This window comes from Cherax quadricarinatus, chromosome 46 (genome assembly GCF_038502225.1).
Source record: "Cherax quadricarinatus isolate ZL_2023a chromosome 46, ASM3850222v1, whole genome shotgun sequence".
Classification (NCBI taxonomy): Eukaryota; Metazoa; Arthropoda; class Malacostraca; order Decapoda; family Parastacidae; genus Cherax; species Cherax quadricarinatus.
This window is the reverse complement of record NC_091337.1, coordinates 19,053,900-19,068,790: the sequence shown is the minus strand read 5'-3', so window position 1 is coordinate 19,068,790 and position 14,891 is coordinate 19,053,900. Positions and strand designations below refer to the sequence as shown.

At 43.7% G+C, this 14,891-nt stretch overlaps 1 protein-coding gene across 7 annotated transcripts in view; it reads right to left on the bottom strand.

The window, feature by feature from the left end:
* Dus1 (Dihydrouridine synthase 1) overlaps nt 1-14,891 on the bottom strand; it is a 154,507-nt gene that overhangs the window by 106,982 nt on the left and 32,634 nt on the right. For 6 of the 7 annotated variants that reach the window (XM_070094589.1, XM_070094590.1, XM_070094591.1 and 3 more), the window contains one exon: nt 9,389-9,501. The exons of the other annotated variant lie outside the window; for it this stretch is intronic. In XM_070094589.1, coding sequence (XP_069950690.1) covers nt 9,389-9,501 — 113 coding nt within the window. The remainder of the gene's footprint in view (nt 1-9,388; nt 9,502-14,891) is intronic. 7 annotated transcript variants of the gene reach the window in all.

The following is a 14,891-nucleotide window of genomic DNA, read 5'->3' as shown; positions in this document are numbered from 1 at the left end:
AAGAGATAAGGATGGTTGAGTTAGTGAATCCAGTGTATAGTGCATACAGTGATAGAGGAGTTAGTGAATACAGTGAAGAGGAAATAGAAGAGGAGCCAGAACGGGAAGGATCTTACAGCGCATGAGCGGAGCAGACATGGGCCTGCCAGACATAATGTATAGCCTTTTTTGTGGCTGCAAGGCGGTAACTGGCCCTGTATTACTGATAGCTGAGGGTCATAAACCCTGCTCTGGAGAGCTGAATATCATACTTAGGGCACTAATCACTTAACAGAGGAGTAGAATTGAGGAGGGGATTAAGGGTGGGGACCAGAGGCACTGTAGTGCACACACAGGCAGTAAAGTCAGTCAACTAACACTAACATTGTTTATTCAGTAAGTATAACTCCAGGTATACATGAGTAGGTGCACAGGTGTTTACTCAGTAAGTATAGCTCCAGCAAGTATAGGCACAGTACATAGCAGCATGCGTGTGGAGAACCTAGGATAGGCTCAAAAGCCTGACAGCGAGATTATCCCTGCCCTCCTCCTCCCTCTCCCCTCGCTTCGGCTCAGGTGGCAGGATAGTAACGCACACACACACACACGTGAACATAAGAGTACCATAAATTCTCACACACAAACACTTGTAGTCCCTACCCTAACAGATACATCTCACATATCCACTCCAACACCCACAGTTCACCCACACTCTCTCCTTTTATCTCCTCTACCTCTCTCTCTCTCCTATTCCACTTTCTCTCTCTCCCTCTCTCCTATTCCACTATCCCTCCCTCCTCCTGCTCCTCCTCCTCCTATACCTCCTCCCCCTCCTCCATCTCCCCCTTCACCTCCTCTTCCTTCTCCTCCCTCTCCCCTCGCCTCCTAAGTCTTCAAGCACTCTAAAGGCTGATCCTACCCAACTCACACACTCCACACACACTCAACCACTCTCACACTCCCTTCTCCCCTTTCTCTCTCTCTCTCTCTCTCTCTCTCTCTCTCTCTCTCACTCACACTCTCAATCACACTCTCTTATTTCTCTCTTTCTCTATCCCACTTTCTCTCTCCATCTTCCTTCTCATCCTCCCTACTCCTTCTACTCCCCTCCCCCCCATTGCTTTTCCTCCCTGTCCCCCTTAGCCTTCCCCCTATCTCTCTTCCCTCTGCTGCTGTCCCCCCTCCAGCTATCCTTTTCCCCTCCCTGCCTCCTCCCCCTTCTTCCCACAACAAACACCCCCTCCACACAAGCACTCTTGGCATAAGCTCTTCCTTCTAAGGAAAAAAACACGGGACACCAAAAAACCCAGACGGAGAACCAGAGGAAAGGTGGATGAAGCGAGGGGTGGTCCTGGGAGAGAAGACTGGGAGGCAGAGCTCACGAGAAGAGAGGAGGAGTGGGGGAGGAGGCTGGAAGAGCTCAGCAAGAAAATGGAACAGAAAATAGCTGAGGAAAGCAGGAAATGGGAATTACAAATCACAGCAGCTAAAGTTAAGATACAGAGCTTAGAAGAATAACTAAAAAGTCTGAAACAGCCTAAAGAACCAAAGGACAGTACAGCCATGACACCAAGAACTGCTACATTAGTCACCGACAAGGAGACAGTAGGGAACAAAGGAGATATACTGTATGTGATGACTCTATCAGACCCAAGGGGGGCCCGGAAAAAGGCAGGGAGAACAGCAGGAACTAATGAGGGGACCAAAGACAACAAAGGAGCTAGGCTATACACAGAGGCTCTATTGGACAACTGCCATGTCCAGGAACAGATAAGCACAGGGACACCGGATAGGGCAGAGACAGTAGGAAACAATGCGTCAATGGCAGGAACTAATTCACATCAGAGGATGCTCAGGGAAGTACAGTGGGAGGACGAAAGGGAGAGGGCAGTTTTTGTCTATGGGCTTCAAGAAGTAGATGGGGAAACTTACGACACAAGGAAACAGGAGGAAAAAATAATTGAAAGCATCATGAAAGCAACAGGAGAGGACGACATGACCCAGATGACAAATTTTCGGAGAATTGGGTGGTTTGCGAGAGGAAAAAAGTGTCCAGTCAAAGTGATTTTCAAGGCAGAGTCAGCTCGAAACAGGGTCCTGTAGGAGAAAGCGCGCCTAAAGGACATTCAGGAGTTCCAGAGTGTGTACCTCAACTGAGACAGAGCACAAGAAGAAAGGATGACACTGAAAGAGAGAGTGCAACATCACAAGGAGGAATGGGAGGCAAGGAAGGTGGGGAGCAGGAGAAATCAGGCTCAGGTGGAAGAACAAACACAACCCCCTCCAGTACCACCCACAGAAGGAACACAACCATGGCAATCCCAAAGCAATCAACCTAACCCAAAACCCATTCACTGTACCCTCTGCCCCCATCCCCCTCAGCACAAACCTCACCCCCACAGCAACCCACACATCCCCCTCAGCACAAACCCCACCCCCACAGTAACCCACACATCCCCCTCAGCTCATACCCCACCCCCACAGAAACGCACAATAACCCACACACTGTACCCTCTATCCCCATCCCCCTCACCACAACCCCCACCCCTACTGTAACCCCCCATAGACCCTCTTCCCCATCCCCCTCACCACAACCCCCACCCCCACTGAAACCCCCCATATGCCCCAACACCGTAGGCCCCCCACACCACACACCCCACCCCCACAGCAACCCCCTATAGGCCCCTGCCAGGGCACCCGCTCCCCCTAACTCACCTTTCTCCCCAGACCACAGTTATAAAAAAGAAGTTGAAGGTTTGGTACATGAATGCGGATGGAATAACGAATAAATGTGAGGAGTGGCATGAAAGAATCAAGGAGATGTCACCAGACATCCTAGCAGTCACAGAAACAAAACTCACTGGGACAATAACAGATGCAATCTTCCTACCCAGATATCAGATCCTGAGGAAGGATAGAAAGAGCAGAGGGGGGGGGAGGGGTTGCACTGCTAATTAAAAAGCGGTGAGGTTATCAAGACATGGAAGGAATGGATGAAATTGGAGAAAGGGATTACATAGTAGGTACAGTTCAGCCAGAGGAACACAAGGCAGTCATTGCAGTGATGTATAACCCACCACAGAAGCGCAGGAGGCCAAGAAAGGAATATGATGAGTTCAACAGAGCAATGGTGGACACACTGGCTGAGGTGGCAAAAAGGGCTCACTAGAGTAGAGCAAAGTTACTGGTTATGGGCAACTTCAACCACAGGGAGATTAATTGGGAAAACCTGGAGCCACATGGGGGTCCCAAAACATTGAGAGCCAAGATGATGGATGTGGTGCTGGCAAACCTCATGCACAAACATGTTAGGGACACTACCAGAGAGAAAGGGGAGGATGAACCAGCATGACTAGACCTTGTGTTCACCCTGAGTAGCTCAGACATTGAGCACATCACATATGAAAGGCCCCTGGAGCTAGTGACCACGTGGTTCTGAGCTTTGAATACATCGCGGAGCTAAAAGTGGAGAGACTAACAGGAGCAGAAAGGGAAAAGCCAAACTATAATAGGGGGGACTACACAGCAATGAGGACCTTCCTGCAGGAGGTTCAGTGGGAACAGGAGTTGGTAGGAAAGTCAGTAAACGAAATGATGTTGTTTGTAACAACAAAATGCAAGGAGGCAGAGGAAAGGTTTGTTCCCAAGGGTAACAGAAATAATGGGAAGAACAGAACAAGCCCTTGGTTTACCCAAAGGTGTAGGGAGGCAAAAACTAAGTGCTCTAGAGAATGGAAAAAGTACAAAAGGCAAAGGACTCAGGAAAATAAAGAGATTAGTCAACGAGCCAGAAACGAGCATGCACGATAAGGAGGGAGGCCCAGCGTTAGTATGAAAATGACATAGCATCGAAAGTCAAGTCTGACCCGAAACTGCTTTACAGCCACATCAGGAGGAAGACAACAGTCAAGGACCAGGCTGAGGAAAGAAGGTGGGGACCTCACAAGAAATGACCAAGAAGTATGCGAGGAGCTCAACATGAGATTTCAGGAAGTATTTACAGTGGAGGCTGAAGGGACACTGGGAAGACAAAACAGTGGGGTACACCAACAAAGGATATACCAACAAGTGTTGGATGAATTACACACAACTAAGGAGGTGAAGAAGCTCCTAAGCGACCTTGATACCTCAAAGGCAGTGGGACAGGGCAATATCTCTCCGTGGGTCCTTAGAGATGAAGCAGAGACACTATGTGTGCCACTAACCAAAATCTTCAACACTTCCCTTGAAACTGGGCAACTACCTGAAGTATGGAAGAAGGCAAATCTAGGCCCCATCTTTAAGAAAGGAGACAGAAATGAAGCACTAACCTACAGACCAGTGTCACTGACGTGTATAGTATGTAAAGTCATGGAGAAGATTATCAGGAGGAAAGTGGTGGAGCACCTGGAGCGGAACAAGATTATAAACGACAGCCAGCACGGATTCATGGAAGGCAAATCCTGTGTCACAAACCTACTAGAGTTTTATGACAAGGTAACTGAAGTAAGAAATGAGAGGGTGGTGTGGGTTGATTGCATTTTCTTGGACCGCAAGAAGGACTTCAACACAGTTCCTCACAAGAGATTAGTACAGAAGCTAGAGGATCAGGCACATATAACAGGAAGGGCACTACAATGGATCAGAGAATACCTAACAGGGAGGCAACAGCGAATCATGGTCCATGATGAGGTATCACAGTGGGTGCCTGTGACGAGCAGGGTCCCACAGGGTCAGTCCTGGGACCAGTGCTATTCTCGGTATATGTGAATGACATGACGGAAGGGATAGACTCAGAAGTGTCCCTGTTTGCAGATGATGTGACGTTCATGAGGAGAATTAAATCAGATGTGGACCAGACAGGTCTACAAAGAGACCTAGACGGGCTGGATGCGTGGTCCAGCAACTGGCTCCTAGAATTTAACCCCACCAAATGCAAAGTCACGAAGATTGGAGAAGGACAGACAGAGTATAGGCAGACAGAGTACGTATAGGCTAGGAGGCCAAAGACTGCAAACCTCACTCAAGGAGAAAGATCTAGGGGTGAGTATAATACCGAGTACATTGCCAGAAGCACACATTAACCAGATAACTGCTGCGGCATATGGGTGCCTGGCAAACCTGAGAATAGCATTCCGGTATCTCAGTAAGGAATCATTCAAGACTTTATACACTCTGTACGTCAGGCCCATACTGGAGTACGCAGCACAAGTTTGGAACCCACACCTGGTCAAATATGTCAAGAAATTAGAGAAAGTGCAAAGGTTTGCAACAAGGCTGGTTCTAGAGCTAAGGAAAATGTCCTATGAAGAAAGGTTAAGGGAAATCGGTCTGATGACACTGGAGGACAGGAGGGTCAGGGGAGACATGATGATGACATACAAAATACTGCACGGAACAGACAAGGTGGACAGAGACAGGATGTTCCAGAGATGGGACACAGAAACAAGGGGTCACAATTGGAAGCTGAAGACTCTGATGAGTCAAAGAGATATTAGGAAGCATTTCTTCAGCCACAGAGTTGTTAGGAAGTGGAATAGTCTGGCAAGTGATGCAGTGGAGGCAAGAACCATACATAGTTCTAAGACGAGGTATGATAAAGCTCATGGAGCAGGGAGAGGGAGGGCCCAGTAGCAGTCAGTGAAGAGGCAGGGCCAGGAGCTGAGTCTTGACCCCTGCAACCACAATTAGGTGGGTACAATTAGGTGAGTACACATATACAGTAAACCCCTTCCGTTTGGTGGCCGCGACTTTCGTGAAATCCGACTTTCGGCAACTTTTTTCACCAAAATATAGCCTCGCGGTTCGTAATTAGCCTTGTGATTCAGCAACCGTCAGGTAAGCGTCCGTCAGCGAGCACACAAAGCCAGTCTCCCGCACCATTCACACTCAGTGTGCCATTGTTTACCAGCGAGTGATCGTCACCCCACGGATTCATACAATATGTTTCATAATAAGCCATTGTTTTGTGTGCTTGCAACTGCTTAATAAGTCACCATGGGCCCAAAGAAAGCTAGTGCCAGCCCTTTGGTAAAGAAAGTGAGGAACACAATCGAATTCAAGACAGAAATCATTGAAAAATATGAGAGTGGAGTGTATGTTACAGGACTTGCCAGGATGTATGGCAAACCCCATTAAATCATCACTTTGATAGTGGTGAAGGGAAAGGAAATAAAGTGTGCTGTTGTCGCAAAAGGGGTAGATATGCTGACAAAAAAGAGATCGCAAACTCTTTAAGAAGTGGAGAGGTTATTGTTGGTGTGGATTACCCAAAAACAGTTAGCAGGAGATAGTATTATGCAGTTGATAATATGTGAAAAGGCAAGGCAGTTGCATGACGATCTCGTAAAGAAAATGCCTGCAACGAGTGGTGATGTTTGTGATTTTAAGGCCAGCAAAGGCTGGTTTGAGAGATTTAAGAAGCATAGTGGCATACACAGTGTGGTAAGGCATGGTGAGGCTGCCAGTTCAGACAAACGGGCGGCTGAGAAGTTTGTACAGGAATTCAAGGGGTACATAGACACTGAAAAATTCAAACCCCAACAAGTGTTCAATTGTGACGAAACAGGCCTGTTTTGGAAGAAAATGCCAAAGAGGACCTACATCACGCAGGAGGAAATGGCACTCCCAGGACACAAGCCTATGAAAGATAGGCTAACTCTCATGCTTTTTAGTAATGATAGCGAGGATTGCAAAGTGAAGCCTTTACTGGTCTATCACTGAAAATCCCAGAGTGTTCAAGAAAAACAGTGTCGCCAAGAGTAAATTGTGTGTGATGTGGAAGGCTAACAGTAAGGCATGGGTCACAGGGAAATTTTCCCTGATTGGTTTAACCCTTTGAGGGTCGAGAGGCCCTTTCCCAGACTCATTCTCAGGGTTGAAAAATTTTCGAAAAAAAAATTATTTTTTCTTATGAAATGATAGAGAATCTTTTTCCAATCATAATGACACCACTGGTATGTTCAGGCTGGCCGGAAACTGGACGGAACATGTCTGGTACATGCCGGAACATGCCTGCCGTTGGCAGGACATGCCAGCGGCAGCATCTCGGTCGGCCGAAAACTTGATGGAAAATTTATGGAATTATGCTATCGCAAAGTTAGCGATCTCAAAGTGGGCAGTTTCGCCCACTTTGAGCCTTATTTTCGGCCAATTCCAATGTAGCAGTTGACTAAAATCATAGCTATTTCCCTAGAACTCCATTTGTTCTATCGATTGAGTACAAGAATCCACCCATTTACTGATTTCAACTACCCAATAAGTGGTCAGAATTTGGCAATTTGGGCAATTTCACACAAATTTCAAAAGATGCCAATTTCGAAACAGGGTCCAGAATAAACAAAACAGACATTCATGGCACTAAAATAACATTTTATCTGTTCATTTGCCACGTCTCTAGGCCTCTTACATTACTTTTGCTTTCCATTTTGGATTTTTATTCTCACAGAAAATAGAAGGTTTTCTGTTATGTATACTAATGCAGCATTGTAAACATGGTATAAATGATATTAGTGCACTTGTGAAAGACTATTACTCACCAGTTGACGCATATTGGATGCGTGGCATTATTTGTTTACTCTTGAACATTGGCAAAAATCGAACATTTTTTGCTACTTTGCACTCAATTTCAAGGTACTTGCCATCGTGAAACCAATCAAAATTATATTTATTTCTGTAATATATCTTCCATTTTATCAAATGAGACCAAGAAAACGAGAATAAAACCATAAATACCATACAAAAATTAACTGCAAAGTCGCTGTTTTAAACCAAAAACACGTTCAGAATTTTTTTTTCTCATTATGCACTGTGTGCTGCAGGGCTTTTTTTATACTGCGCACACTGACCATGCCGACCCATTCTTTCACATCTAGGCCTATCAGCCTTCTCCTGCTTGATCTGAAGGCGCTAGAATTTATACGCACTAGTACGACACCAACCCTAGCGCATAAGCGTACCAGTATGGCACCAACCCTGAAAGGGTTAAAAATATACCAGAAATGTTATAAATAGTGCAAAGGTGACATTAAAACAATATCAAAGATGGTTAATACAAACTCACTAACATTATATTATGCTCCTCACTTAGTGATGAATTCATTTCGATAGGTCACTTACCTTTAACCCTTTTGGGGTTTCAGCCATACTAGTATGGCTTACACGCCAGGGTTTTTGACATACTAGTACGCCTAAATTCTAGCGCCCTCAAATCTAGTGAGAGAAAGCTGGTAGGCCTACATATGAAAGAATGGGTCTATGTGGTTAGTGTGCGCAGTATAAAAAAAATCCTGCAGCACACAGCGTGTAATGAGAAAAAAAAAACTTTGACCGTGTTTTTGGATTAAAACAGCGATTTTGCACTGTATTTTCGTATGGTATTTATGGTTGTATTCTAGTTTTCCTGATCTCATTCTATAGAATGGAAGACATATTACAGAAATTGAGATGATTTTGATTGGTTTTACAATGAAAAGTACCTTGAAATTGAGCTCAAAGTAGCAGAAATGTTCGATTTTTACCAAAGCTCAAAAGTTAACAAATCACGCTAGGCATCCAATACACATCAACTGGAGAGTCTAACATTCTTTCACAAGTGCGCCAATATTATTTATACCATTTTTTACACTAATGCAGTAGTCTGCATAACAGTAAATCTTCTATTTTTTGTGAGAATAAAAATTCAAAGTGGAAAGCAAAAGAATGTAAGAGGGGCGTTGGGACGTGACTAATGAACAGAGGAAATGTCATTTTAGTGCCAGGAATGTCTTCCTTGTTTATTCTGGGCCCTATTTGGAAATTGGCATCTTTTGAAATTTGTGTGAAATTGGCATAATTGCTAAATTCTGACCACTGTATTGAATAGTTGAAATCGGTAAATGGATGGTTTCTTGCACTTATTCGATAGAAAAAATGGAGTTCTAGCGAAATATTCATGATTTTTGTCGACTAGTACAGTGGAATTGGCCGAAAGTAGGGCTCAAAGTGGGCAAAATCGCTGATGCGTAAACATCATCGAGACCGCTAACTTCGTGAGAGCATAATTCCGTAAGTTTTCCATCAAATTTCATACTTTTGGTGTTATTATGATCGGGAAAAGATTCTCTATCTTTCCATAAGAAAAAATAATTTTTTTTTTTGAAATTTGGGCGACCCTGAGAACAAGTCTCTGAGAGGGCCTGTCGACCCTGAAAGGGTTAAAACCTCACTTACCCCACCACCCTCCAAAACCTTTCCAACATTCCATCCTTACCCATCCTTCTTCCTCCTCCATCTTACAAAAGCTCTGGTCAGAACCTCGCTACCTTGTTTACCAATGTGGTCTTAGGAACGGAACTCTGTCGTTAAGTGAGAGGCTGTATTATGATCACCTTTTAGATGGACAACAACAGAAGAGGTCACCTGCCTCCACAATGATGGGGTAGTGACTTACTTGGACAATAAGTGGACGGTCCTCAAGGCATGTTGTGAGGTTCTCCCGCCTGTACCTAGCATCCTTCACAAAGACGTGGGCATGTAGCATGGGAGTGTAGCATAACTCTGCACCTGTTGTGTGAGAATTACGAATGTCTGCACCTTTGAGAATAATGTGACAAATTGAATATTACTTTCTTATCACTTAATGATATTTCGGAGCCATGTGCTCAAAGACTTGAACACCATATTACAAACAATACTGTAACATAAGACATGACCAGCATTGTACCTCACTGGCATTACTGCATGTCTACTCACCCTTTTTGGAATTTTTAACCTACTTAAAAACACACACACATTGCTCTGTGGCTGTTCCAATAAACGATGAAACATTTCTATATATTCTCCAGCTGAAGTGTCAATGGGGGTCACGTAAGCAAGTGATGGGTCAACGATCACTTCATCCTTACAAGATTGTAGGTCAGTGGATCTGGGCACCATTCTTTAGTTATAGAGCAATGCCAGAGGCTGTTTTCACAATATTATTTTATTTAGTGACTGACATATTAAGGTGAATTAACACAATAGAGAAGAAGAAAAACTTTATAAAACTGGGATGCTTAAATGTGCGTGGATGTAGTGCGGATGACAAGAAACAGATGATTGCTGATGTTATGAATGAAAAGAAGTTGGATGTCCTGGCTCTAAGCGAAACAAAGCTGAAGGGGGTAGGAGAGTTTCAGTGGGGGGAAATAAATGGGATTAAATCTGGAGTATCTGAGAGAGTTAGAGCAAAGGAAGGGGTAGCAGTAATGTTAAATGATCAGTTATGGAAGGAGAAAAGAGAATATGAATGTGTAAATTCAAGAATTATGTGGATTAAAGTAAAGGTTGGATGCGAGAAGTGGGTCATAATAAGCGTGTATGCACCTGGAGAAGAGAGGAATGCAGAGGAGAGAGAGAGATTTTGGGAGATGTTAAGTGAATGTATAGGAGCCTTTGAACCAAGTGAGAGAGTAATTGTGGTAGGGGACCTGAATGCTAAAGTAGGAGAAACTTTTAGAGAGGGTGTGGTAGGTAAGTTTGGGGTGCCAGGTGTAAATGATAATGGGAGCCCTTTGATTGAACTTTGTATAGAAAGGGGTTTAGTTATAGGTAATACATATTTTAAGGAAAAGAGGATAAATAAGTATACACGATATGATGTAGGGCGGAATGACAGTAGTTTGTTGGATTATGTATTGGTAGATAAAAGACTGTTGAGTAGACTTCAGGATGTACATGTTTATAGAGGGGCCACAGATATATCAGATCACTTTCTAGTTGTAGCTACACTGAGAGTAAAAGGTAGATGGGATACAAGGAGAATAGAAGCATCAGGGAAGAGAGAGGTGAAGGTTTATAAACTAAAAGAGGAGGCAGTTAGGGTAAGATATAAACAGCTATTGGAGGATAGATGGGCTAATGAGAGCATAGGCAATGGGGTCGAAGAGGTATGGGGTAGGTTTAAAAATGTAGTGTTAGAGTGTTCAGCAGAAGTTTGTGGTTACAGGAAAGTGGGTGCAGGAGGGAAGAGGAGCGATTGGTGGAATGATGATGTAAAGAGAGTAGTAAGGGAGAAAAAGTTAGCATATGAGAAGTTTTTACAAAGTAGAAGTGATGCAAGGAGGGAAGAGTATATGGAGAAAAAGAGAGAGGTTAAGAGAGTGGTGAAGCAATGTAAAAAGAGAGCAAATGAGAGAGTGGGTGAGATGTTATCAACAAATTTTGTTGAAAATAAGAAAAAGTTTTGGAGTGAGATTAACAAGTTAAGAAAGCCTAGAGAACAAATGGATTTGTCAGTTAAAAATAGGAGAGGAGAGTTATTAAATGGAGAGTTAGAGGTATTGGGAAGATGGAGGGAATATTTTGAGGAATTGTTAAATGTTGATGAAGATAGGGAAGCTGTGATTTCGTGTATAGGGCAAGGAGGAATAACATCTTGTAGGAGTGAGGAAGAGCCAGTTGTGAGTGTGGGGGAAGTTCGTGAGGCAGTAGGTAAAATGAAAGGGGGTAAGGCAGCCGGGATTGATGGGATAAAGATAGAAATGTTAAAAGCAGGTGGGGATATAGTTTTGGAGTGGTTGGTGCAATTATTTAATAAATGTATGGAAGAGGGTAAGGTACCTAGTGATTGGCAGAGAGCATGCATAGTTCCTTTGTATAAAGGCAAAGGGGATAAAAGAGAGTGCAAAAATTATAGGGGGATAAGTCTGTTGAGTGTACCTGGTAAAGTGTATGGTAGAGTTATAATTGAAAGAATTAAGAGTAAGACGGAGAATAGGATAGCAGATGAACAAGGAGGCTTTAGGAAAGGTAGGGGGTGTGTGGACCAGGTGTTTACAGTGAAACATATAAGTGAACAGTATTTAGATAAGGCTAAAGAGGTCTTTGTGGCATTTATGGATTTGGAAAAGGCGTATGACAGGGTGGATAGGGGGGCAATGTGGCAGATGTTGCAAGTGTATGGTGTAGGAGGTAGGTTACTGAAAGCAGTGAAGAGTTTTTACGAGGATAGTGAGGCTCAAGTTAGAGTATGTAGGAAAGAGGGAAATTTTTTCCCAGTAAAAGTAGGCCTTAGACAAGGATGTGTGATGTCACCGTGGTTGTTTAATATATTTATAGATGGGGTTGTAAGAGAAGTAAATGCGAGGGTCTTGGCAAGAGGCGTGGAGTTAAAAGATAAAGAATCACACACAAAGTGGGAGTTGTCACAGCTGCTCTTTGCTGATGACACTGTGCTTTTGGGAGATTCTGAAGAGAAGCTGCAGAGATTGGTGGATGAATTTGGTAGGGTGTGCAAAAGAAGAAAATTAAAGGTGAATACAGGAAAGAGTAAGGTTATGAGGATAACAAAAAGATTAGGTGATGAAAGATTGAATATCAGATTGGAGGGAGAGAGTATGGAGGAGGTGAACGTATTCAGATATTTGGGAGTGGACGTGTCAGCGGATGGGTCTATGAAAGATGAGGTGAATCATAGAATTGATGAGGGAAAAAGAGTGAGTGGTGCACTTAGGAGTCTGTGGAGACAAAGAACTTTGTCCTTAGAGGCAAAGAGGGGAATGTATGAGAGTATAGTTTTACCAACGCTCTTATATGGGTGTGAAGCGTGGGTGATGAATGTTGCAGCGAGGAGAAGGCTGGAGGCAGTGGAGATGTCATGTCTGAGGGCAATGTGTGATGTGAATATAATGCAGAGAATTCGTAGTTTGGAAGTTAGGAGGAGGTGCGGGATTACCAAAACTGTTATCCAGAGGGCTGAGGAAGGGCTGTTGAGGTGGTTCGGACATGTAGAGAGAATGGAGCGAAACAGAATGACTTCAAGAGTGTATCAGTCTGTAGTGGAAGGAAGGCGGGGTAGGGGTCGGCCTAGGAAGGGTTGGAGGGAGGGGGTAAAGGAGGTTTTGTGTGCGAGGGGCTTGGACTTCCAGCAGGCATGCGTGAGCGTGTTTGATAGGAGTGAATGGAGACAAATGGTTTTTAATACTTGACGTGCTGTTGGAGTGTGAGCAAAGTAACATTTATGAAGGGATTCAGGGAAACCGGCAGGCTGGACTTGAGTCCTGGAGATGGGAAGTACAGTGCCTGCACTCTGAAGGAGGGGTGTTAATGTTGCAGTTTAAAAACTGTAGTGTAAAGCACCCTTCTGGCAAGACAATGATGGAGTGAATGATGGTGAAAGTTTTTCTTTTTCGGGCCACCCTGCCTTGGTGGGAATCGGCCAGTGTGATAATAATAAAAAAAAATAACACAATATGTAAACCTATACTTTTGCACCATTACTAACTTAATGACATAACATACCATAAACTTGCTAAATTTTCAAAAGTCAGCCAAAATTAAGTCATTATTATTTCAGGCCAATAAAATATATTTTGCAATGTTCGACATTGTTCTGCTTTGAACAGCAAAGCTGAGTACAGCAAATATAAATATAAACAAATAAAATGTATATATATTCAGTGCTCATCACAGCATTATGCCGGGTGAGCGCCCTGGCATAATGCCGTGACGAAAATCAAAAGCCTACCATACAGGGAGGCCTTTTCTCGTCAGTGCATTATACCGGGTAGCAGCCATAGCAAGATGGCATGGCCTGCCACCACACTCCAAAGTACAGTGGAACCTCAAAAATCGAACGTATCGCATATCAAACGTTTCGAAAATACATAGGACCATTTCTTCGGACAAACTGTGTCCCTATTATCGAACGTGCCCCTAATTTTGGACCGCTAGGTACAGGACCTGTCTGCCAGCCCGCTCTGTCCGCGTCCCTGCGCAGGCGCCGTGAGCAGTCTAGTTTTGTTTATGCTTGAGTGAACACTAACCTGCGCTCTCATTCACACATTTTACGATTATTTCGTTATGTTTAGTGCTTGTGGGACTGTGAAATAAGCTGCCATGGGCCCAAAGAAACTTGCTAGTGGTACCCTGTGGTAAAGAAAGTGAGAAACACCATAGATGTGAAGAAGGAAATAATACAGAAGTATGAGAGTGGTGTGAGACTTGTTGAGCTTGCCAGGATGTATGGGAAAAACAAGTCAACCATCGGTTCTATCCTGGCAAAGAAAGAACAAATCAAGGAAGCTGATGTTGCGAAAGGTGTTAATATGCTAACCAAAAAAAGACCGCAAATAGTTGAAGAGGTTGAGTTGTTGTTGCTGGTGTGGATCAAGGATAAAGAGATTGCAGGTGATAGTGTTTCAGAGACGATTATTTGCGAAAAGGCAAGGAAGTTGCATGCCGATCTGGTACAGAAAACTCCTGGAACCAGTGCTAATAGTGAATTTAAGGCCAGCAGAGGCTGGTTTGACAGATTTAACAAGCATAGTGGCATACACAATGTTGTAAGACATGGTGAGGCAGCCAGTTCAGACAACTGGGCGGCTGAGAAGTTTGTAAAGGAGTTTAAGGGGTACATAGACAGTGAAGAATTCAAACCTGAACAAGTGTTTAATTGTGGCAAAACAGGCTTGTTTTGGAAGAAAATGCCAAAGAGGACCTACATTACTTAGGAGGAAAAGGCACTCCCAGGACACAAGCCTATGAAAGACAGGCTAACTTTTTTATTCTGTGCTAATGCTAGTGGTGATTTTAAAGTGAAGCCTTTACTTGTGTATCATTCAGAAAATCCCAGAGTGTTTAAGAAAAACAATGTCATAAAGAACAAGTTATGTGTCTTGTGGAAAGCTAATCATAAGGCATGGGTCACAAGATAAATTTTCAAAGAGTGGATCTATGAAGTGTTTGGCCCTAGTGTGAAAAAATACCTCCAGGGAAAGAAATTGCCACTCAAGTGCCTCCTGTTAATGGACAATGCTCCTGCTCATCCTCCAAACTTATTAGACCTCTTGTCTAAGGACTTCGGTTTTATAAAAGTGAAGTTCTTGCCTCCTAACACCACTCCTCTCCTCCAGCCCATGGACCAGCAGGTCATTTCTAACTTCAAAAAACTCTACACAAAAGCAGTGTTTGAA